Below are 24,975 nucleotides of genomic sequence, written 5' to 3' on the forward strand. Positions count from 1 at the left end.
CATGAATTTGAGATTAATTCATTACCTGGTTTATAATTGACTTACCAGGAAGTTTCTAGTTTGCAGTGGGTAAAGGAGGTTGGTCACTAAGCAGGTGAAGAGTACAACTCTACCTCCTTAATGGGAGTGGATGTAGCAGTAGAGTTAGTCTATATTAGAAGCTTAAAAAATGACTCAAAGCTGTGTTTAGAACCAAATCTTGTTTAGGGCTGTGCATCTTGTCCATGTTGGGTCTTCATGTAAAACACTGAGAATCTTGTGCAAATAGTAGATGTAACCCTTAGAATTGGAAGCTGCTTCCTGTACACGTTTCAAATAACAGGATATTTATTATCGTGTAAGGACAGAGAAGGAATCTTCTCATGAAGCATCATCTGCGCAAAAGGTGCTGCTACAACATCAAGGATATACTGTCAGCAGCAAATGCGAGTAAAAGTGATGTTAAATGTTCAGTCATTTTCTTGTATTTTCCCCTATGTCTTTTTGCTTGCTTGCCTACATGTCTGCTACGCTTGTGTTTGAAATGGCTTTAGGAAGCTGGTGACTTCAGATTCCCATTATTTTTTAAATCCAGGCACGTTATCCACTGTCCATTGCCAACAGGTTTCATAGCTCTGTAGATCAAGGCATGTTATCCACTATCCATTGCCTATAGGTTTTATAGCTGTGTGGTTTGGAATGTTATTCTTAGTTCAAAAAAAACCAAAACACCATAAATATGCATGCTATGCTTTTGTCTACCCCTTCTCCACCCAGCACAGGCTTTTCTGTGTTTATTGCTTCTCATCTCTGGAATTCCTTGCAGAAATACTCGTTTGAGAGAATGGATCAGCTCCGTCAATTCCAGAACCTCATCCAAGCCACCAGCAGAGAGATCATGTGGATCAATGACTGTGAGGAAGAGGAGCTTCTCTACGACTGGAGTGACAGGAACACAGATATCGCTAGGAAGCAGGAGGCCTTCTCTGTAAGACAGCACAACCTCCTCCTGCTTTCTGTGGACTCTCTTTTGGCATATTGAGGGAGAACAGGGCAGGCATTTCTTCTCTCTAAGTACCTTTTTTTTTTTTTTTTTTGTCAAAACACTGTTGGATTAAGTACTGTGTGACAACCTTTTGAATCAAGATTGTACATGAACTGGAAGATTGTGCTCAATCAACCACTTGTAGATTCTTTTGACCTTGGAAACTGACCTTATCAGTACGGTTCACTGAGAACCAGTAATCACACGTAGCTTGTGCACACAGTCATTCTGTTGACATGCTAAAGTAGGGGACTTGAATCAAGCAGTTCAGTTCCCCCTGTTATGACTACTCAGGGGCTAGGGATCTCTGTATGTGGTACTGATCTCTTCACCAGGAAGTAGGGCTATGCTGGAGGGAATTGCTCTCTTCCCATGATGGTCTTGCCAGCAACACATTGAGAGCACTGTCAGAGGTGGTTTGCACTGCTCCTTCTTGTCTTCTGTGGTTACAAAAGGAAATTGAGCATGTGTGTTTCTTAAGCCTATGTTGGAGCTGATTACCAAAGTAAAAAAGGAATGAAAGTTCACACCATTAAGGGGATTCTCTAAATGTATTTATTTATTTTTAAGTTCAGTTGTTCTGGATGTTGCAAGATGCAATCATTCTTGCATCCATCATTCCTTTTTGAGAGGAAAGGCTAAATTTTGCATGCTTTGCTCTGTGAAGCATCAAGTCTAGAGACTAGAACTGAAATGACTACATTCTTTGATTCTGCTGTCTTCATATTTAGCTTCAGTGCACAGAGTAGAATTAATATTTAAAGTTAGCAGGGATAATTTCACAGAGTCATAACTATCTGGAAAATTTTAAGTAAATTATTCTAAGCACCGTGCCTTTGGAGGCTAGTTTAATGCTGTGTTTTGGTTGTTTAGAAACGTATGAGTGAACTGGAGCTTAAAGAAAAAGAACTCAACAAGCTAAAGCAGGAAAGTGACCAGCTAGTTCTCAACCAGCACCCTGCTTCAGACAAAATTGAGGTGAGTTAGACTTATGTGATTTAACTTGCTCCTTTAGTTGCTATGTGGGAAAACTTCTCAGTGGAAGTCCACAAACGAAATGCTGCATTTGGACCTGAGAAGGATTTGCTTGCCAAAAATCATTTCCCTTTTCATCCAGCTGTATGAACTGCTCTAATAAACATTACTACCTTCCTCTGCAAACCTGGCCGCAACTACTGCAGCCTTCTTAACAGCTTGGGGGAGATCTCATTGCTACCAAATTTGATGATAGATGTATATAAAAATTAATACAGGGGCTTAGGGACTTGTCTAAATATATTGAAATTGCTGTACCTCATGTGAGTTAACTTCAGTGCAGCAGAATTTATGGTAGGAAGGCATGTCATTCTTCTTCTGTTATCTTAGAAGGCATGTTTTGAAGATAGCCACACCCTTTGAAAGTTTATGTTTAATCTGGGTGCAAATACTTTCTGCAACTGAAATTTACAGTGCATTTCTACAGCTTAGCCAAGATATTTTTGCTATCATGGCTTGTTATATGTTTACATTTCAATTACAAAGGCTGTAACGATTTGGAAAATCTCATCCTATTAGGATATGCTGTAGTTGTAGTTTTAAGTGTGCATAAGAACCCTGAAGCTGAAAGAAGCTAATAGGAAAAAATGAGTTCTTTCCACTTTTCAACGCGTTTACTTTGTAATTTGTTATCATGTTGTGTAGAATCACCATTCATAATTCCCTCTGTGGTCCTTTTCTGCCTTAAAGGAAAGATCCTTTTAAGCTCCAGCAGTGAAGTAATAAGTTGTGTGTACTTTTCTGAAGAACTTGCATAAGGAGTATGTGAGAAGTTCTGATTTAAAAGTAGCCATCATAAGCAATTGTGTTTGACACTGCTCCTTGGAAGGAGAACATGACAATTCGCAATTGAAATACTTTATTTGCGCTACTATTTTATGCATTTCACCCCTTTGCTCATGAACTTCAGGCTTTATGTTGATCAGACAAAATTCACATCATGAACAAATTTCTCTCCACATCCCACAAACGTGTATTTGACTCTCTTCAGTTAGGTAGACACTTAAAAGTTGGGGAACTATTTGCATGAGTTGCATTATTCTGGTGTGCATGAATTTGTTTTAGCAGACATTTCATTTGCATTTATGTAAAGCATAAATAATTGTACTTGAGTGTAGGTATGGGAGAGAGATCACTGTGAAGATCTGAGTTCTGTATATTTTTATTTTTCTTAGGCCTACATGGATACGTTACAAACTCAGTGGAGCTGGATCCTTCAGATTACCAAATGCATTGATGTACATCTGAAAGAGAATGCAGCTTACTTTCAGGTGAGTAGTGATGTGGAGAATTCACACTTACTTTGAATTATACTGAATTATACTAGATAAACATTCATGAATTATTAATTTAATAAAAAACCCTTCGTATTTAAGCAGGTTTTTTTTAAAGAATTTGCAAATTTCAAAAAGCTCATTTCACTTGCTAGCATTATTGAGTAACAAAAAACTGTATTTGCTGTTTTCAATGTGTAAGAATTTCCAGGGCTATCAACACACGCTGAAGTAAGAGCTTTCAGAATTTAGTTTATGGATTGTGAATGTGATGAATAGTTCATAGGAGATCTGTCATGTTCTTTACTACTTTTGTTAAAAGTGGGAATCCCACCACAGGTATTTTTCCTGTGTCAAAATCTTCCTAAATCTATGCACAATTAGACATAATACAGTGTTATCGTGCTGTTGAAAATGCTACTGTTCTGGCAGATGTGAACTGGGATTTCTCATTGAAGGAATTCAGTATTTTTTAGTGGACATTTTTGTGAGAGATGTGTGCAACTGAAATCACGTCCCTTTTTTCTTGTAGTTCTTTGAAGAGGCCCAAGCCACAGAGTGTTATCTGAAGAATTTACAAGACTCCATCAGAAAGAAGTTCATGTGTGATAAGAGCATGTCACTGCAATGCTTGCTGGAGCAGATCAAAGAGTTGGAGGTACTGTTCCACGCAACTCACAGGTTATGTTCTGTCTTGCATGGAAATCGGTTGCCCTCTTCAGATACCAAATATTAAGCCATGTGTACTGCAGTGGTGATAAACAGTACTGCGTGAACTTGAAATGTTAATGGTATGTTCATGCCCATTTCTTAGGATAGCCTACAAATGGATCAGTGTTACTTAAACTGTGCAATATTGTTTGGGAACTGTTGATTTTTTTATTTTATTTTACTTTATTTTAAACCTGGAATGAGCCTACCAAATTTCAAAGCTTCTGACCTTCTAACAAATTAAAAAAATGAAAGATTAGTGTTCATAGGTGGTAGAATAGATTTTTGCCTCAAAGGATAAGTGCATTTAATAAATGATTCATCATCATGTTATTTTATATCTCTGTAGTCTCTTTGAAAGGACTGAACTCAAGGGTTTTTTTGTTTGTTTTTAGCAATTTGCTCAGCAAGAGTTAGCTCCTGCAATTCTAAATTGAATATATATGAAGAAAAATAGGTCAGTGATATAAAGGGCAATTGATGAAGTCAGGGTTGAGAGTGTAGCTGCTATTTTTTTTAACATTAATATTACAATAATTCTTTATATTTATTCCTGTTTCTTACACCTCACTTTAACCATCTTACAGATCTGTATGAAGAACAACATAGTCTTTGCTGGAGTTGTGAAGATATTTATTTTGTTGTTTCTCTTCTCTTTTTTTTTTTAAAACTGCAGTTTCACATTATAGGCCTAAGACTCATCCCACTGGAGCTAAAGGAAGTTTTGCCTACAGTGAGCTCCAGATGTATGCTTCTTGTAATAAACCAGTGGGAGCTAAATGTGGTTTATTTTCAGAATGAGTTTTTAAGATACAATTAATCTTTGCAGAATGAACGGGAGAGAATTCTTGAATACAAGAGGCAAGTGCAGAGTTTGGTGAATAAATCCAAGAAGATTGTGCAGCTGAAGCCACGTAACCCAGACTACCGGAGTAACAAGCCCATTATCCTTAAGGCTTTGTGTGACTACAAACAAGATCTGGTAATGTGTTCTCCTTTTGGCTGAAATGAACATCAAGTAAACTAAAACATGGCAAATGATTTAGTAATCAAGCTACTGAGTTGATAGGTGTAACATTTTTGTCTGCTTTTGGTCAGCATTTGAGTTTCTTCAGGACAAAAAAACAAACTTGGATTCTCATACATTGTTTGAGTATGTCTAGTCAAAATGATTATTATTATTTCAGTTTAAATAGCGTTATGTCTAGTCAAAATGATTATTATTATTCCAGTTTAAATGACATTAGCATTCATGGTTCAAATTAGCACAAGAAAGGCTCATTATTAATAGGGTTAAAATTGTTATACAGATGCTTCCCAGCATCTTTCCCTGTTCTTTCATCATTTTCTTTAAGTCAGCACTTCATCTGACAAAAGGTGGGGGAATGTCCAATCGGTCGTTTGCATACCCAGCTCTTTGCAGGGAGGAATATGAAGTTAATGATGGTGGTTTCTTCCTCTTTGGTACTGGAGATGCTCGGGTTTATTTCTGCGTTGTTTTTTAACACCGTGCTTAGGTGCATTTTCTGCTTACGTGCTCTTTGTCTGCTCTTTTTCTTTGCTGTTTCCCAATTACCTAGTTTTCCTGCTCTTTATCTGTAAAACCTGTTTTACCTGATTCACTAGGTTGCACTCCTATAGTGACACTGACCATTGTGATTTGTGTTTACAGTCTGGGGTTTGTGCTGTGCTCTGTACCACATTTTATTCTGCAATCACAGAAGCACACAAAGTAACTACTTGTTGCTACTGTAAGTAAAGCTAAACAAATTTAGTCAGTGGTTACCTGGCTGCTTGGCAATTGTCCTCACAGTTAAACAAGCTAAAATCTGCTCAGGTGAAGGTAAGCCCAGACAAATCCAGAGATCCTGCATGGTTAGGTCAAAGCAAAGCCTGTGGCCTTTTGCTAGTAATGTCAAAAATTTGCTGGCCGTAGAGGTGTGATGCAGTGAGGGACTCCTGTCATGATAAATGACAGGAGGAGCTTTCCCCTTTTGGATGCATGTGGGTTGTAAGCTGCACCATGACCACACCCGTGGCCTCAGGGTGTCAGAATTTCTGGCAGATGTGGCTAGTGGATCTAGCTCTGCAGCACTTGCTCCCAGTCCCTTCACAAGTATGGATGCATCCTTTTGCTTCCATCTTGCTGTGGGGTGGCTTACGGACATAAATGATTGCGTAGCTTACAGTGCCCATGTGTCCACTCTGTATGTCATGGCAAGCCCCAAGTCTGATGATCAGCTGGCGACTGCCTAGTGTTCTGTGGCTCCCACTTGGACTTCCAGGATTTTCTTTTCATGGAAACCAGATTCAGAGGGAATGGGTTAATCTCTACTGATCTTGTGCACTAATACGAAGCCACGATTCACACCTGCACCTGGCAGCTGTGAAGCATTCCCGATTCTGTGATCTACATGCATCTTTCTTTTCTCCTAGAAACCCCATCTTGCTTAACTAAAGGAAAAAAATGTTCTTCTGCATTTCTTACAGAAAACAGTGCGCAAAGGAGATGAATGCATCCTGAAGGACAATAATGAACGCAGCAAGTGGTTAGTGACTGGCCCTGGAGGAGTGGATATGCTGGTGCCATCTGTTAGTCTTATCATCCCACCACCCAATCCATTAGCAGTGGATCTTGCTACAAAGTGAGTTGCTGCCTGGGTTTGCGCATTTGCCGCTGGGTGTAGATAGGGTTTGCTTAAAATAGCAGCCGACCACAAAGCTCAGTCTGTGTCCTAATCATAGTGCCACTCACCTTTATAGGGTGGGGAGTTAAGGATTAGACTCTTGACTTGAGAAAGATGTGAAACTTGCTGGAAACTAGGATGGGATTTAAAAATATTTAAAACTTAACTTTAACAAGGCTTTTTTCATCCCTGGTAACGTGTGCTGCCTTAAAGTTGTCTCTAACTGCCGTAGGTTAGAACAGGCACAAGGCTCTGTAAATGTGCAAGACATCAGCTTGACGCCAACAGTAATAGGAACACACTTCTTATAGCCACTTTGTGTAAGGGTACTCGGTGTAGAAAATCCCTAAGCTAACAGAGACCTGAGCCAGGAGGTCTACACAATGCAGCAAACGAGCTTGAGTGAGCAGTCGGTAGGTCTATATCCATGTACTGCTGCTGTTGGACTTACTACTTAGGGTGTGCTGTGTTGTGCAAATCTACGAGCCAATTCAACATATAGGAACCAGCTCAGGTGTTGTGCTCATGCTGTAGTCTCGTCCTGGTTGTTCAAAGTTCTGTCTGAAAGCCTGGTTTGTCTTGTAGTTAATACTTTTTGATGTCTTTTGGTATTTAGAATTATGTGCATAATATTACTTCAGGCCCTGGTTAGCAGCGATACCTATGTTCTTACGCAAATTACTGGAGAGAGTTTGGAATTTTAGTTGTATATTCATTAGTATACTACTTATTCATCTGAAAGTTAAGGATAAATTCATTTGCATATTTTTTCTAGTAGAGAGCAAACTTTAACACACTCAACCTCTAGTGGATGTTTCTTGCGATATTTTGTGGCTATGCTGTAGGTTTTGACTATGGAATTTCTTTTCCCATCTCAGAATTGAACAATACTATGAAGCTATTCTGGCTCTGTGGAATCAGCTGTACATCAACATGAAGAGCCTGGTATCTTGGCATTATTGTATGATTGACATTGAGAAAATCAGAGCGATGACTATTGCTAAGGTAATACTCTATCAGGCCTTAACTGTGGACCAAGGACATCATCACTGACCTGTCCTCTACCACCCCAAACAAAGTTTGCTTTATGTTCTGCAAAATCACGTGCCTTCCTTTTGCTGTGTTGCACAAGCTGTTCGGTATAGAAGCTGTCATTTTATTTAAGGAAAAGCAAAATGCTTTCCTATTGAAACATGATATGGATAAAAATAAAGGTCAGCTAAGGGGACTTAACCACATACTTGCTGTACTAGTTCCCACAATGCAAGGGCATGAATAGACACAGTAAAAGGCAAAGTTGCAGTATTCTTAAGTTGTGAAATGTTTTTTTACAGGAATAGATTAGCTTAAAAGGCACTTTGTGCACCATGCTTGTGGAGGCAGCCTGTGTAGGTTTTATTCTAAAATGAGGTTCCTCTGCCCTTCTGTAGGTATATTAGTACATTCCTTAATAATTCACTAGTCATATACCTTCTTCAGTTGCTGCCTTTTTTCAAAACTCGTCTTCTTTATTTCAGCTGAAAACAATGCGTAAGGAAGATTACCAGAAAATAATAACTGACCTAGAGATCCATTATCAAGAATTCCTCAGGAACAGCCAAGGCTCAGAGATGTTTGGTGATGAAGACAAACGGAAGATGCAGACTCAGTTCACTGATGCTCAGAAGCACTACCAAACCTTGATAATACAACTGCCAAATCAACCGCGGCAGCCGCAACCAGGTCTGTTGTCCCCTTGTTTTCTTGCAGATATTGTACTGCTTGGGTTTCTTTCTTTAGAATGGAAGAGAAGGGGCTGCATTTTCACTTTGTGAAAAAGTTCTCATAAACATATAGACAAAAACGTGTCCAAGAACTGTAATTGCTGTCTACCAGTAAAACAAAACTGGCCATGCACAGGGAGGGGTATGTTTTCCTTTCTTCCTTCTATGGCTGTGAATCTGGGAATAGTCCTCTGAAGTTCATGGAACTTGGTGGGAAAAGGAGAGGGTTTTAATCCGTCTGTTATGTTTTCAGTTGTTAGGAAGCAAAACCTCACTACTGCGTTTGAGGAAGCAAGTTTATTTTTTTCTGAAGGGGAAACTTCATTACTTTAAACAGCTGCCTACTGGCCCAGATCTCTCTCTTCTAAGTTCTACAAATCAAATCAGTACTTAGGTCAGTTTGGCACTGCATTGGCTTTCTGCTGTGTAGGAGGTCAGTTCTCTGGCAGATGACATTTACACAATTTTACAGTGATCCCAACTGAGACCTGTCCAGTGGGTTCCTCAAACACCATTATAGTTAATGAGAGAAATAGAGAACATGATAAACAGGAGGCCTGGCTGCTGATGGAGCTTCAGAAACTTCGGCGTCAGATTGAATCTTCAGAGATACGGATGGTTCAAAGAGCTCCACTTGGAGTGGATCAAGGGGCTCTGCATGACTTTTCAGTCAGAATACAGGAATTAGAGGTAACTATGTATGTTTTTCATTGAGCTTCTTAAGATCATCATGACTGTCCTGCAGGGCATACTGCAATTGTATTCCTGATCAGCTGGGAAAGACACACCCACACCCTGTGCCTAGATTTTTCAATTGGAAGCTAACCATGATATTTGGATTGGTGTTTAGCTCCTTATCCGGGTGCCCAAGTAGAAAAAGTTTACTCTTGTGTTTTAGAAGACTAATTTTGGCAAGCTAAGAGTACAAAAAGCCTGATGTCAAGTGGACATGAGCTCATGTTAAGCCTCATCCAGGTTAAATCACTGTTAACATCCTTTTTTAAGGACCCCACGTTGCCAGCTACTGTTGAAGCGCTGTCTGTGGGATGCGAGTGCGTACTTGAGGCTTACAGACTCTCTCCCCCTTCCAACTCTTAATAAGAGTTATTGAAGGAGACTGGAAAGAGAAGATTAGTAAGAAAAGGGAACAGATTCGGTCTGAGAAATTCTTCTGGGGGCAGTGAGGTTGCAAGAAGGACTTCAGCGTGTCCACTGAGAGTAGCTGACAATAAGGCATTCTGTGACCTGCTTGCTACAGAGCTGAGTTCTAGAGTGGAAGAGGTGCTCAAAAAGAGGTATTACCTGTTGTGGATGGTACAAAATAGGAACTGCAGAATGTTAATTATCCGAGGCACTGCTTCATTCTTCAGTCCAGCTGGTTAGTTAAGACCAGACTATTTGGATAAGGAGACCAATAGCTTATGTGTTGTAGAACGATCATTCAGCCACCAAAAATGTGTAAATCAGGTGTTCTCTTTCCTTAGGGTGTGCAGAATGACTCTCAAATAATGGCTGAAACCCTCAATAAGCATAAGGACTTGCTGCCTAACTTCAGGGGCTGTGAAAAGTATGTGTACTTGCAATCAGAGATAAATGCCTTATTTCAAAAACTGGAGAATATTAATGGTGTTTCTGCTGGCTACTTAGACAGGTAAGAAAATTGAGGTTATATCAATAAATCATTCACTTTCTTCCATAATTCTTAGTCCATAAATCTGCCTTTTGTTATCAGTGGTATATAATTACACCTTCTTTCCTACAAATGCTCTCTATGTAGGTAGAAACAGATACTTAAGTGAATTTTTTCTTTTCTTAAAGACTTTAAAAAAAAAAAGGGGGGGAGAGAGGATCATGGGTATCGCTGAATTTTCGTCTGTGTTGTCTTTTCTCTTTAACTAATGACTTCCAATTAGAGTTAGCACCTTTCCTGCTTCAGTCCGTAATGGATTTGTCTTGTGTTGTATTATTTATTGTAGCTTGAATGTACTGAGGTGTCTGCTCCAGCTTATTCTACAAACAGAGGATGTGATCAGAGTTTTTGAAGTCAGACTGTCTGAAGAGGAGACTGTTCCTTTGGATCTTGATAAAGTGGAGGCTTATCGAGCTTGTCTAAAGGTGAGAAGCTAAGACCCAAGGACACAGCAAGACAGAATTTGTAGCAGTCATCACTAGTCTGTTGAGCTGGGTGGAAACCTCCTGAAATGGCAGGAGGTGGAAGAGCTGATCCTAACATATTTTGACGTAGAGATATGATGTTTTTGCAAATTACTGGAGGGAATATACAGTTTACTACTACTTTCATCCCCTGGGTGTTGCTGCCCCCATAGCAAAGCCAGGAGCATGGAAGATCTCCATAAACCATTTCTGAACAAAATTATCTTTTTCTATTCATGTCACTTATGAAGCTAGATTTGAAGGCAATATTTCCTTTCTTGCAGAAAAGCTTGTTAGATACTCTTGTAACAAGTGACAAGTAAATGAGAGTGTTGTTGTGTCCTGTTTTTTCTGTAGAGTCCATTTCAAATCTTACAGTGAGAACTGCTCATCTTAGATAAGGCAAAGGGTAATTACTTTGCTGTTCACAAAGATGGTTTGCAGAAGCAATCTTTATCTGCCATTGAGATGGTCCTCTTGTGCACTGAGTGCCTTTAGTGGAATAGTTGTTCCTTCTTCCTTTTTTCTTCTGAGGTGAAGTAGGGAAAAGGTGTGTAGGTGGCACAAATGGAGCACAACCAGGTTACTCTTCTACCATATTACCTGAAAGCTGCAGATTCAGTTGCTGGGAGTTGTTTTTAACACAAAAATAAATGCTTGAGCATATTATCAGAGGATATAGTCATCCCCATGTCTGGGGGGTGCAATGGAGAGCACTGCTTGCACTGTATATGCCATTTAGTGTTACCCCACAGTATGCAAGTATGTGAACACATACCACTGTGTGTGTGTAGAACAACATCTCTGTGTAAGATATTTATGAAAATGCAAATCAGGAAAGAAAAAAACATAAGTAACCAGTGCAGATCTTTAACTAATATTTTTTAAAAAAGTATTTAAAAACTGTGTATGGCAATTCTGAGTCTTGATCCTACAGCTATTTACATTGCAATGAAATTTTCTAGTCATTTGTTTCTAGGAACAAGCAGGGCAGGCTCTTTTTTGGGAACTGCTCAAATAGCTCTGAGAAACTGAAATGATGGCTACAAAGTATGGCATGAGAGGGCTTTGGTTCAGTAAACTATTTGAGAATAAGTACCAAAGGATATATTTCACTTTAAATAAGTTAACTCCAGTTGGCATTGACATACATACTATGCTGAATTAGAAACAGAGTATTTAGATCCCAACACATTGTACATGCTGTTGATGATTAGGTTTGAGTATCCTCTGAAGTAAAAAAAAAATATGACATTATTATTTTTTCCTCCAGAAAATGAAAGCTGATCTAAACATGAAGAAGTCACTGTTGAATGCCCTTGAAAATGAACTGCAGAAAATGCTTCAGATTCACTCACAGTCTTGCCAGTCATATACCTTGTATGATATGGACATTGGAAAGTTCTCTGACAAAGTTACCCAACTAATAGACCGCTGGCAGAGGGCTGAAAAGCAGATAGATAACAGGTTTGCTTGAATTTCCTAGTAGCTTCTTCCTTATTGCTATCACTACTAAGATCATCTTAACAGTAAGTCTAAAAGAACTAATGTCTTCTGGAAGTGAAGTTGCACAGATTAGTTGTGGGCAGTAAGACTGTAGTAAATTGTAAATAGTAACTGTGAATAAGTTGAACATGCTTTATAAGAAATTATGTAAGACCAAGCAAGAAAATGTAGAGCCTATGTGCTGTGGAGTTAGCCAACATTTTGCCCCTTAATCAAAGCAATCAGGCTTATTACTGAATACCCTTTACCTGAGGGTTAAAAAAAAAATAAAGCACAAAAACTGAGAACTAAGAGAAAAAAAATACATATTACTTTATTGAACTGAAGGCATATTCTGATAGATTTTTTTTTTTTTAATTCAGGCCAAATCTGGTCCTAGTGATAAAAATTGAGTAGTTGCTGCTTATTTTGGTGAAAATTGGGAACAAGTGTGCCAGTTACCTTGATTACCTCTGCAAGATTTTTTTCATCCCCTACTTAATTGACAGGAAGTGCCAACCTCTGTGTATTGCAAAATATTCAAAAGGAAGGGACTAAAAACCCTTATTAGGTGACCACTAGCAAGTACAATACTCTTCTACTTAATATTCTTGTTCAGAATCTCCATTTAGAGATTGCCCATTGTTTTACTTAGTTCATTACTGTATTTATCAAGGTGTCTTACTACTGAAAAATGTTTAAAGAAAGAGAATGTACTTCCCATTTTAACAGTTTTCCCTGTTTTTTTTCTAGATCATGGGATTTAGAAAGGCAGATCAAACAGCTGAAAACTTACCGAGATCTGTATCAGGCTCTTTGCAAATGGATCTGTGATGCCAAGCGCAGGCAGGATTCTATCGAGTCCATGAAGCTGTGCGATTCCAACAGTATCATGAGATATCTACATGACCAGAAGGTATGCAACACCTGACTGAGTTGTCTGCAATTAACTGGACTTTACATTGCTTTGCTATTCAGAAACTACCACTATCAGTGCAGTCTTCAACACAGTGGCCTGTTCTGAATTATAACATACAAGCAACCAAAAAACACCATGTGTGTAGAAGTTACGAAAGAGAAAATATTATTATACTTCTTATTTTCTGTCAGTACTGCTACAGATTATGAACAAGACTGTGCTTGTCTCCTGCACAATGACTGACACTTCTACACAGCAGCTTTGAATTAATTCAAGGAACTTTATGTTTTTGCAATTTATGGGACAGATTATAGCCCCCAAATAAAATTAAAAATGGGGTAAATAAGTGTAAGCTAGAGTCCACAGCTGTCCCTCCCCACCTCAGTAGGTTGTTCAGTTGGTAGGCGTTCTTTTGGAGAACAGCTTTCTCACATGCAGTGTGCTTGCCTTTGTGGAAATGGCGTGGCTACACATCATTTCAGGTCTAAACCTCTGGGTTTGCAGTGGTCTCATACTGCAGGTACCTTCTGGTGGAGGCAGTGTGTAGAGGAGAGGAAATGCTGGCAAATCTGAGGGAGTGCTTCACAGCTCGCTTTTTTTCTTGACAGAACTTGCACAGTGAAATCTGTGGGAAGCGAGACAAAGTTGAGGAGCTTCTCAAGCATGCAGATCAGTGCTCGGCTGCAATTAAGGTACTTGGATTTCAGCATTTTTACAGGGTGTGGTTTCTCATGGTCAGGCATTGTCCCATTGTCTCTGCTCCTCTGGCAGGTGAAATGTCAGTTCTCTGTGTGTGTATGCAGAAGTCGGTGGGGTAAAACGCTTCTGTGTACAAAACATAAGGAAAGTAATCAAGTGTACTTGCCACTTGAAAATGGCAGGACGATTTGGGAGATACCAGTGAAAGCTTCTCTTCAGGAGAATTGAAGTATCCTTCTAGCCAGACCAACCTTTCCAGTTCACATCTTAAAAATAAGCTACCCATCTGTTCTCTACTCTTAGGAAGTAGGTCTGATTAGGATCTGGTCCAGGAGGCAAGATAAATGCAGATTAGCGGGAGGAATGGTCTTAGTTTCTGTGACAAAGATCTTGCTATATATGGTGTGACAAAAGTGATATGGAAGAGACACAGAGACAGTCTCTGAAGTTCTGGTTGATAACACTACCTAGACTAGTTGTTCCAATGAATTTTTCCACCTCTGGAAGGATAGCCCTCAATTAATGGACCACGTATCTTGCTGTCTTTGCAAAATGCATATGTTGTGTCTTTACCTTTGTCATTCTCCTCTGAGTCTTCCACAGTGGTTCTTGAACTGATGAGCCTTTGTTTGTGACAGAGGTCACAAATGAGAGGGTCATTTGTACATGTCCAGAAATAAACAAGGGAGAACGTAGCTATTTAAACAAAAGAATCCCCATACAACCCTTTATTTGCATTTGCAGATCCCCAGAGAGTTCTCTGGCAGTTGCTAAATGGTTCTGAACTTTTCCCTGCTGTTTTACAGGATTATGAGCTTCAGGTTGCTTCCTACAGTTCTGGATTAGAAACATTGCTCAACATACCTATCAAGAAGTGTGTGGTTCAGTCTCCTGCAGTGCTGATTCTGCAAGAGGTATCTTTCCTTCCTCCCCCACCAATCTTTTGAATTTACATTTATTCATCAGTATGAGCAGATTTATTCGTCATTATGAGTCATATCCAGCTATATACTAATAATTAGCACTGTCATTGGTAATGTGTACTAAGCGCATATGCAAAAGTAATTACTGCAGAATAGTTGCTGCACTGCAAAATCATACTTGGGCTCATTTAGACAGTAGAACAGCCCTCAGGAATTTACCTCTTTCCTACTCAATGTCCATTATATACATGTTGTGAGAAAGTAAGATTCATGCCCCAAGTGATATAGTCACTTTCAACCTGGGAATTAACCACTATTAAAAGTTTAACTTAGATTAATTGTGACTGTCAGACAGGAAGAGCACGAAGAACCAGGGGATGGAGCCTTACATTTAATATCATATGCACCGTGGGGGAAAATAATATTGAAAAAGGTGTGGGTTTATCAGAAGGGAGAATATGTATGCTTGGGATCCCCAGAAAGTCGTGTGGAGTTGTGAGGAGGAGACTTTGCTTTTTACTTTGTCAAGTAGCATGTGCTGTCAAGTGGACTGGAATTCTTTAAATGGTCTGAGGCATAGGTATGCTCATATCTAACTCTTTAATACAAGCTGATAACAATTCCCCTTTTCTTTTCAAGGCTAGCGAGGCTCAGGCTCGCTACATAGAGCTTCTTACAAGATCAGGAGATTATTACAAATTCTTAAGTGAAATGTTAAAGAGCATGGAGGACTTGAAGGTAATCTGCCTCTTATTTCCTTTACTTTCTATTTTTATCACAGGTTGGCACTATTGTTGAAGACTTTATGCTTTAGTACAGTGCTAAACAGTTCACAAAACTAAACCCTGAGCTTTCTCAAGCAACAGGAGACTCAGTGGTATGCCACAAAGGAGGCATGTAAGCAGTTTCATGCAACTTTTTTTTAAAGAGTACAGTGTCTTGTAGGGTTACCTCCAAGGTCACACGTGAAGTGAAGAACAAAAGCCTTTGTGGTAAATAGGAGGTGCTTGATAAAGCATGCAGGAGGTTCTTCTCCTCCTCCCAGAGCGTTGACCTCAGTAAGAATACAATTATCTCAGTGCTGAAAGCTTACTCCTTGTGGTTAAGGGGCCACACCTCATTTCAGGCCGTATCTACAGTGTTGGTATCTAATGTTTTAAATGGAGTAACTCCATTCAGCTTAGAGGAAACAGGGAAGACCATTTAAGATGTGATATACAGGTGACTTGCATCCCCTAGTTGAAAAAGATGGAGATTCTAAGTGAGGCTATTTAATTTTTTGCTGGTGAACTCTTTGTACATCAGATTTTACCAACTGTATGGCATCTCCCTCCTCCATCAAGTATTGTTTCCCTCTGAAATTCATCATGTTGGTTTCTGAATAAGATCTGAATCTGAATAAATAATGAATTTGCCAGAATTTGCCTGGATGACTTTAAGTAAAAAAAAAAAAGACTTCGAGCTCTTACTGAAGCAAAGAAAAAACATCTTTAGACATATCTTGTAAGTTGTCAGATTTGTGACTATATATTGTATTGCTTTTGATAACTTTGAAACAGTTGTCACATGTCTGTGTTTTTTTTCCTCTCCCCCTCCTTCTTTTTCTGTTATCGTTTTGCAGATGAAAGCCACCAAAATTGAACTCCTGGAAGAAGAACTCAGACTTGCCAGGGATTCGAATTCAGAGACAAACAACAAACATAAATTCCTGGAACAAAATCTACAGAAGTACCAGATGGACATTTCTCAGCTCAAAGCAAAGCTGATGAGTTTGGAGGAGATGAAAAGGCAGGCTGAAATGGATGGAAATTCTGCTAAGCAAAACCTGGACAAATGCTATGCTCAAATAAAAGATCTCAATGATAGAATAACCAGGTTGACTTACGAGACTGAAGATGAGAAAAGGAAAAGGAAGTTGCTGGAGGACAGATATGAGCAGCAGAAGAATGACTATGACCAGCTGCAGAAAACAAGACAAAATGAGAAAGACAGCCTTGGTTGGCAAAAATTAGAGTCTGAGAAGGTCATCAAGGAGAAGGAGTACGAGATAGAAAGATTAAGGGTTCTTCTTCAGGACGAAGGCACACGGAAGAGGGAATATGAAAATGAGCTGGCTAAGGTAAGGAACCAGTTTAGCGAGGAGATGAGTAATTTAAAGAACAAGTATGAAACTGAAATTAATATTAAGAAGACTACAATCCAGCAGATAGCTGCACAGAAAGATGATGATGCAAAAGGTCTCAGAGCCCAGGTTGACAGACTGACAAGAGAAAACAGAGACCTTAAGGATGAGATTGTGAGGCTGAATGATGCCATTCTGCAAACCACAGATCAGCGGAGGAGGGCAGAGGAAGATGCTCTTCAGCACAAGGCTTGCAGTTCTGAGGTGTCACAGCAAAAGCACCAGTTAGAGCTGGAGCTGAAACAAATCATTCAGCTTCGTGGTGAAGACAACTCAAGGTACAAGCAGGCTCTTGAAGAGGCTGCCTCTACTATTCAGGATAAAACTAAGGAGCTGGAAAGGCTAAAGGTTCAGCTTCAGGAAGAGGCTAAAAGCCGATGGGAACTTGAAAATGAATTGGCTAAGGTAAGGAACAGTTATGATGAGGAAATAATTAGCTTAAAGAACAAATATGAAACTGAGATTAATATCACAAAGACCACAATTCACCAGGTCACCATGCAAAAGGAAGAGGACACTAATAATTATAGAGCACAGCTTGATAATGCTATGAGAGAAAATAGGAATTTGTGTGAGGAAATTAGGAGACTGAAGAATACAATAAGTCAAACAACAGATAATCTACGGAAAATAGAAGAGAATGCTCAGCAACAGAAGGCAGCTGGCTCAGAGCTTTCTCAGAAGAAACAGCAGCTGGAGATTGAGCTAAAACAAGTTATTCAAAGGCACTCTGATGAAAGCATGCGATACAAACAGTCACTTGATGATGCTTCTAAGACCATTAAAGAGAGAAACAAAGAGATCGAAAGGCTAAGAAAGTTGTTGGATGTAGAAACAAGTCAAAGAAAAGAACTAGAGGATGAGAACAGTCAGTTAAAAAGAGTCCAGTTTGACCTGCAGAAAGCAAACACGAGTGCTACTGAGACAATTAACAAGCTGAGGATCCAAGAGCAGGAACTGGCCAGATTGAAAATTGACTATGAAAGAGTTTCGCAAGAGAAAAAAGGCAGGGATCAAGAAAGTGCAAAGTTCCAAAGCACTGTAAAAGACTTGCAGATCCAGAAGCATAAGCTGGAAGAGGAACTTTGCAGGCAGAATAAAAGTGTAATGGAAGAGACAGCCAGGAGAAAGAAACTGGAAGAGGAAATAGAAAGCATGAGGAGATCTCTGAGAGAGCAATCAGTTAAAATAACTAATCTCACACAGCAGATAGAGGAAGTGTCTATTGTAAAGAAGAGGAATGAAGATGACCTTAGACACCAAAGAGAAGTATTAGATGGTCATGTGAGAGAGAAGCAGAGATACATGGAGGAGATAAGAAAATACACATCTGATATTGAGACTTTACGCCGTCAGTTGGTTCAAGAACAGGAGCAATTAAAGCAGGCTCACCTACGATATGAGCACTTACAGAAAACCTCTGAGGAGAAGAGCAAAAACTTGAACGAGTGCAAAATAGAAATTGAAAGGCTTCAGTCTCTCACTGAGAACCTAACCAAGGAACACTTGTTACTGGAAGAAGAGCTGCGAAATGTTAGATTGGAGTATGATGATCTCAGAATGGTCAGAAGTGAAGTTGATGAGAAAAATACTACCATTGCTGAACTAAAGAATCAGCTTCAGACAAGCAGCAAGCAAACCCTGGAACTTCAGGGGTTGATTAATGATTTACAGAAAGAAAGGGAAAAATTGAGACAGGAAATTGAAAAATTCCAAAAGCAGGCTCTAGAGGTATTCACACATATTTTGATCCCAGCTTTACTATCTCTCAGATATATAATTAATTGCAATGTCCATTTGAACCAACTTACTTCACCCCTTACTGTTTGAGTTCACTGTACTTGTGACTAATATCCCTTTTATGGCCCCTTCCCTTGTTAATTTTAAAAGAAAAATTGCAGGATTTGGCCGCTCTCTTAGCCTCTTTACTCCCTGGGAACTGTGATAGGAAACTGTAAACTCTGTCATCTAGTTGGGCCTTGCCTTCAGCTTGAAGGAAACCCTAGGTCTGTACCCCAGTCTCCACCAAACCATCCTAAGGGAAAATGAGAATAGATGGAGTACCACTGTGCTTTGGCTGTGTGCTTCCCAGAGCTGTTTTGGCCAGCTCCATTTGGATGTGTTAAAGCCATCCTCTGAGGCTGACGTAAGTTGTATCATAAAGTAAACCACAACAAACAAGCTGTCACAGTGCTGCTTAGCTGTGTAAAGTGTTGACTAAATGGACGAATGAAAGGTGGTGTAGTCAGCTGTACCTAAAATACTTAAAACCTAAATTTCATTAACTGTTGGGACTTCAGTTCCTAAGTCACTAATGGCACTTGTAAATTTCACTATTGGCCCTTATTCCGTAGGCTTGAGGTGACAGTATAGATAGGTTAAAGAAAACATTTTTTTGTTCTTTTACTCTTCTGCCTTGTTCAAAGAGCTAATGTTTAAATATACAAAAGTAAGAACTTGTGAAAATACTTCTTTACTTTTTTCTGTACTTTCCCTCCATACTTTCTTTCTCAGCTATTTCCTTTACTAAGTTTTTATTTTCTTTATTTTTATAATCTTAATACTGATTGAAAAATATTAATATGTAACATTATCTGACGTGTACATATATATGCATGTTACAAATTATGTAAACTTGCATTCCATTTAATATGGACTGCATTTGAATGTGCATGTGCATACGTGCCTGTAGATATTTGTGTATATGTGTGTGTATATATATACATATATGAAGAACTAAAGGGAATTAAAGTGTAAAGGAACACAAGTAAAATTGTTTGGAGTAACGTGAAACTAATAGTAAAGGAAAAAGTGAGTCATATTTCCTTTTTTATCCACTTATGGCCAGTCCTTAGCTGATGTAAATTCACCCAGGTTAGTAGAACTATGCCAGTGTACACCTACTGGTCATCAGACTCTTACTGAATCTTGAATGCTCTGTGCATATGTAGGTGCAGTATGAGAAGTACTAAAAAGCCATGAAGAACTAACTAAATCACCAGAAAATGTTGACTAAGAGTAACAGAATGGAGTCTCTGGTACTAGAGATACTGTCAGTGAAGGGACAGATGTACCTTCAGTGGTTCATCTGTGTGTCCATGGTCTTGGGTAAGGCACTGCAGTGACTAGAACATTTTCCAGTGGCAGATTGCTGCAGGTTAAATGACAGGCTGAAGAGCATTGTAAGTAGAGAACATAACTCTAACCATCCTCTCTTGGTTTATTTCTTTAAAATTTTAGGCTTCCAATAGGATTCAAGAATCCAAAAATCAGTACAGTCACATTATGCAAGAAAGAGAAACCTTGCTGATAAAAATGAGTGCTTTGGAGCAAGACAAAGCCAGGCTGCAGAGATTAGAAGAGGAGCTGAACCGTTTGAAAGTTAGCCTGGAATCAGAGTCTCGTTTGAAGCAACGCCTGGAAAGTGAGAAACAACAAATCCTGAATGATCTCAATCAGTGGAAGAGCCAGCACTCCCGGACGGAGGAATCCATAAGGAAGATCCAGTGTGAGAGAGAGAAGAGCGAGAGGGAAAAGAACACCCTGAGGACTGAGATTGAAAGGCTGCAGATGGAGATTAAACGGATTGAGGAGAGATACCGATGCAGACTGGAAGAGACTGCTGTCAAAAACCAGTCAGAGTTGGAGTCTGAGCGTCTCAGGTTGCAAAGAGAGATTGAGAAACTTAAGCAACGCCCGTATGGGTCTCACAGGTCTACGCAGACTGAGGAAGACTTCTGTATTGATGCCTCCAAGTTGCTGTTCAGTGGGCTGCGGAAGAAGATTACAGCAATGCAGCTGTATGAGTGTCAAATTATAGACAAAGTCACATTGGATAAACTGCTGAAGGGGCAGAGGTCAGTGGAAGAGGTTGCTGCTGACATTGAACCCTATCTCAAAGGGGCAGGTGCTATTGCAGGAGTGTCTGTTTTGCCCAGACAGAAGTACTCCTTTGTTGAGGCCAAACGGAACCAGCTGCTTACAGCAGAAAACGCAGTTCTGCTCTTGGAAGCCCAGGCAGCAACAGGAGGTGTGATAGACCCACACCGCAATGAGGTATTAACTGTGGACAGTGCTATTGCCAGGGATCTGATTGATTTTGATGACAGAGAACAAATTTACACAGCAGAAAAGGCTATTACAGGATTTAAAGATCCTTTCTCGGGCAAAACTGTGCCACTATCTGAAGCCATCAAGAAAAACTTAGTTGACAGAGAAACTGGGATTCGTCTGCTTGAAGCCCAGCTGGCTGTAGGAGGGATTGTTGATCCTGTCAACAGTGTTTTCCTACCCAAAGATATAGCTTTATCTCGTGGGTTGATTGACAAAGACCTGTACAGGATTCTGAACAACTGCCAAAGTGCTACAAAGAACTTCATTGATCCCACCACCAAAAAGGCAGTCACTTACATGCAGCTGAAAGAAAAATGCAGAATTGAGCCACATACTGGCTTGCTCCTCCTCCCAGTGCAGAAGAGAAGTATGTCTTTCCAAGGGATCAGGCAGCCTGTCTCAGCAGATGCGTTGCTTGAGGCTGGAATTATTAAGGAGTCAACAAGGAATGACTTGGAAAGAGGTGCAATTACAGTGGAAGAAGTGAGTGAGAGAATTATTGATTTCCTTCAGGGCTCTAGTTGTATTGCAGGTATCTACAATGAGGCTACTAAAGAGAAACTTGGCATTTACCAGGCTATGAAAATAGGCTTGGTTAGACCAGGGACAGCCCTTGAACTCCTGGAAGCCCAGGCAGCCACAGGGTTCATAGTAGATCCTGTCAGCAATGTGAGGCTGCCTGTTGAAGAAGCTTACAAAAGAGGTCTTGTTGGAATTGAATTTAAAGAGAAACTTCTCTCTGCTGAAAGAGCTGTCACTGGGTACAAAGACCCAGAAACTGGAAACATCATTTCTCTGTTTCAAGCAATGAACAAAGAGCTCATAGAGAGAGGCCATGGCATTCGTTTGCTGGAGGCCCAGATTGCTACTGGCGGAATCATCGACCCCAAAGAAAGCTACCGCTTGCCAGTAGAGACGGCCTACAAGCGTGGCTACTTCAACGAGGAGCTCAACCAGATCCTCAGTGATCCAAGTGATGACACCAAAGGGTTTTTTGATCCCAATACAGAAGAGAACTTGACCTACTTGCAGCTGAAAGAAAGATGCATAAAGGATGAAGCAACAGGTCTCTGCCTTCTACCCTTGAGAGAAAAGAAGAAGGTGGTGCACACCTCACAGAAGAACACCCTTAGGAAGCGCCGGGTTGTCATTGTAGATCCAGAAACAAACAGGGAAATGTCAGTGCAGGAGGCGTACAGCAAAGGCCTCATAGATTATGATACCTATACAGAGCTAGCTGAACAGGAGTGTGAGTGGGAAGAAATAACTATTACAGGATCAGATGGTAGCAGTAGAGTAGTCCTTGTTGACAGGAAAACAGGTAGCCAGTATGATATACAAGATGCTATTGATAAAGGTCTGGTGGAGAGGAAGTTTTTTGACCAGTACCGTTCTGGCAGTTTAAGCCTGACACAGTTTGCAGACATGATTTCCTGCCGTAATGGCACTGATGAGGTGTTTCGGCATGAGTCAGTGACTCGGTCTCCCACAGTGCTGAGTGTCAGGAGTTCTTCCTCGATGATAAGGAGTGGTTCATTCTCAGAGACCATGGAGGAGTGCAGTCCCATTGCAGCCATATTTGACACCGAAAACTTGGAGAAAATCTCCATTTCAGAAGCTATACAGCGGGGCATTGTGGACAGCATCACTGGACAACGGTTGCTTGAAGCCCAGGCCTGCACTGGGGGCATAATATGCCCTACCACAGGCCAGAGGCTTTCCCTTCAGGAAGCTGCCAATCAAGGTATCGTTGATCAGGATATGGCCACACGGCTCAAACCAGCGCAGAAGGCCTTCCTAGGGTTTGAAGGCATAAAGGGTGGACGCAAGAGGATGTCAGCAGCGGAAGCGGTGAAGGAAAAATGGTTGCCTTATGAGGCTGGGCAGCGGTTCCTTGAATTCCAGTACCTCACTGGAGGTCTTGTGGACCCAGAAGTACGTGGAAGAATAAGCACTGAAGAAGCCATTAGGAATGGATTGATTGATGGTCGTGCTGCCCAGAAGTTGCAAGACACCAACAGCTATCCCAAAATTCTGACCTGCCCCAAGACCAAGCTGAAAATATCCTACAAAGATGCAATGAGTCGGTCAATGGTGGAAGACATCACTGGTCTTAAACTCTTGGAAGCAGCCTCTGTTTCATCTAAAGGTATATCCAGTCCTTACAATGTCTCCTCAGCACCTGGCTCTCGCTCTGGCTCTCGCTCTGGCTCACGTTCAGGCTCACGCAGTGGGTCTAGGAGGGGAAGTTTTGATGCATCGGCAACCTCTTCTTATTCTTACTCATACTCAACCTTCAGCAGTGGGTCTGTTGGGCGCTAGTAAATGAGGCAATGTGTCTGCATTTTAATATCGTCTAGATTAATCTATATCCCCTTTCCTAGAGCAACAACAACAGAAGAACCCAAAGTAAAACCCAAAGCAATATGGTTTGGTGGTCCTATTGTTACTTGCCCAAGCAAAATCATGTTGCTGAAACAAAAGAAATAAAGACATGGCCAAAACAAACTTTTAAGTCTTTCCTGGGTGTGTTCAACTTTTCTTCTGAAAAAGCTGTAAAATGCTTGAATGCAGATTTCTGGAGTACAGATTACGGAAATGCAGAAAGTCTTATTTGTGAATTTGGACTTTCAGTTGCCATTTCCTTCTAGTGTTTGGATTTTTAATGGGTCTCTGTATATTTTAAATACTCTATTATTTGCCTTCTTTTAACTGCAACTGTCAACCTATAAGCTGATAACTGAGGTTTTAAAGTCTTGAAGATTTTTTTTCCCTCAACACAGGCCTTTCTCAATTTCCTATTGTGAAGAAAAAATACTAACAATATGGACAGAAAATACCTTTAATACTGCTGTAGAATCTATACTATAACTTGAAAGGCTCTGTCTTCCACATGTTCTACTTCTGTATGTTTGGCTAGCCATTTTCTTAAGCATAACTTGGGCTATTTCTTAAGCATAAAGGGCTATTATTAGGCTGGGGTTTTGTTTTACTGTTCCCTCTGTTTTCTACTGTTTTGCTTGATTTCCATGTAACAACAAAAAATATAAATCTAACTGCACCAAGTCAGATATTCTGGGCAATAAACTTTTGAAATTGTAAAGTATTTGTTGTGTGCTTATTAAATTTAGCTTATGGATATTCTTAGAGGTAAGAAAGAAAGAACCATTAAAAAAAGCAGTAAATCCTAGCTTTGTCATAAAAATAGTGTATAGGCACTTTGTTTTTCATGATCCATCATTTTTGATGAATATAGACTTCTGATTCTGTATTTCAGTAGGAAGATTAAGATAGCACCAATAATGGAAACTATATCCTTGAAGCAGAAAGCCAGTTTCCACAGTTGATTATAGGCTCGATGATGACCAGAATCATATTTCTTCTGCTCATGATCCAGCCCATTGTCTGCAGCTGTGAGAAACTGTGTGTCAGATTCTCCCATGTTCACCATGCAATTTTGGACAATGAGCAGAACAAAGATAAAGTGACAGGGCTTAACCAAGCAGTGTGGTGGGATAGGAGGATCTTTCAAAACCTGAATGGTCACCTCCTGTAATACCACCCTGAAAGCCTAGGTTGAGAAAAGGACAAGAAGGTATTGTTCACATGATGGCTTGCTGTTGCCTGTTGTGCACTGCTGGCTGCTGGCTGCCTGCTGCCTCCTTTTACCTGAGATTTTGTCTGAGCTAAGAAAGAAGACCACAGGATTAGAGGACACAAGTGTGGTCTGAAACTGCTTTTTTTTTTTTTTTTTTTTTTTTGCCATGACCGTTCCTCAGCCCATAGCAGAAAATGTTCTGTATAGGTTGAGACTGTCCTGTCCTCTCCCATTCACAGTACAGTGCAGATTCCTCGGGGTAGGCATTGTGTACTTACCTGTGTGATCACTTTAAAGAATTCAGGACGGTTTTAGACAACTGCTGCTACAGAGCTTTATTTGTAGGAGCTTTACCTGTCTATGAATGTTATCAGTTGCTACAGATAAAAAGAGGGAACTGATAGGCAC

The 24,975-nt window shown here is 40.1% G+C and overlaps 1 protein-coding gene across 4 annotated transcripts in view; it reads left to right on the forward strand.

The window, feature by feature from the left end:
- The window catches only part of DSP (desmoplakin), a 39,815-nt gene extending 15,743 nt beyond the window's left edge, over positions 1 to 24,072 (forward strand). For 2 of the 4 annotated variants that reach the window (XM_083826177.1, XM_083826178.1), the window contains exons 7-24: positions 806 to 967; positions 1,898 to 2,002; positions 3,235 to 3,330; positions 3,866 to 3,991; positions 4,874 to 5,026; positions 6,535 to 6,689; positions 7,610 to 7,736; positions 8,249 to 8,453; positions 8,967 to 9,184; positions 9,979 to 10,145; positions 10,471 to 10,609; positions 11,922 to 12,115; positions 12,887 to 13,049; positions 13,661 to 13,744; positions 14,558 to 14,665; positions 15,314 to 15,412; positions 16,296 to 18,587; positions 20,097 to 24,072. In XM_083826177.1, coding sequence (XP_083682303.1) covers positions 806 to 967; positions 1,898 to 2,002; positions 3,235 to 3,330; positions 3,866 to 3,991; positions 4,874 to 5,026; positions 6,535 to 6,689; positions 7,610 to 7,736; positions 8,249 to 8,453; positions 8,967 to 9,184; positions 9,979 to 10,145; positions 10,471 to 10,609; positions 11,922 to 12,115; positions 12,887 to 13,049; positions 13,661 to 13,744; positions 14,558 to 14,665; positions 15,314 to 15,412; positions 16,296 to 18,587; positions 20,097 to 23,291 — 7,788 coding nt within the window. In that variant the 3' untranslated portion in view covers positions 23,292 to 24,072. The remainder of the gene's footprint in view (positions 1 to 805; positions 968 to 1,897; positions 2,003 to 3,234; positions 3,331 to 3,865; positions 3,992 to 4,873; positions 5,027 to 6,534; positions 6,690 to 7,609; positions 7,737 to 8,248; positions 8,454 to 8,966; positions 9,185 to 9,978; positions 10,146 to 10,470; positions 10,610 to 11,921; positions 12,116 to 12,886; positions 13,050 to 13,660; positions 13,745 to 14,557; positions 14,666 to 15,313; positions 15,413 to 16,295; positions 18,588 to 20,096) is intronic. The other 2 variants (XM_083826179.1, XM_083826180.1) reach the window with 2 other exon arrangements.
- The last annotated feature ends 903 nt before the right edge of the window (positions 24,073 to 24,975 follow it).

The sequence above is a fragment of the Anser anser genome (genome assembly GCF_964211835.1).
Source record: "Anser anser genome assembly, chromosome: 2".
In the NCBI taxonomy this organism is placed as follows: domain Eukaryota; kingdom Metazoa; phylum Chordata; class Aves; order Anseriformes; family Anatidae; genus Anser; species Anser anser.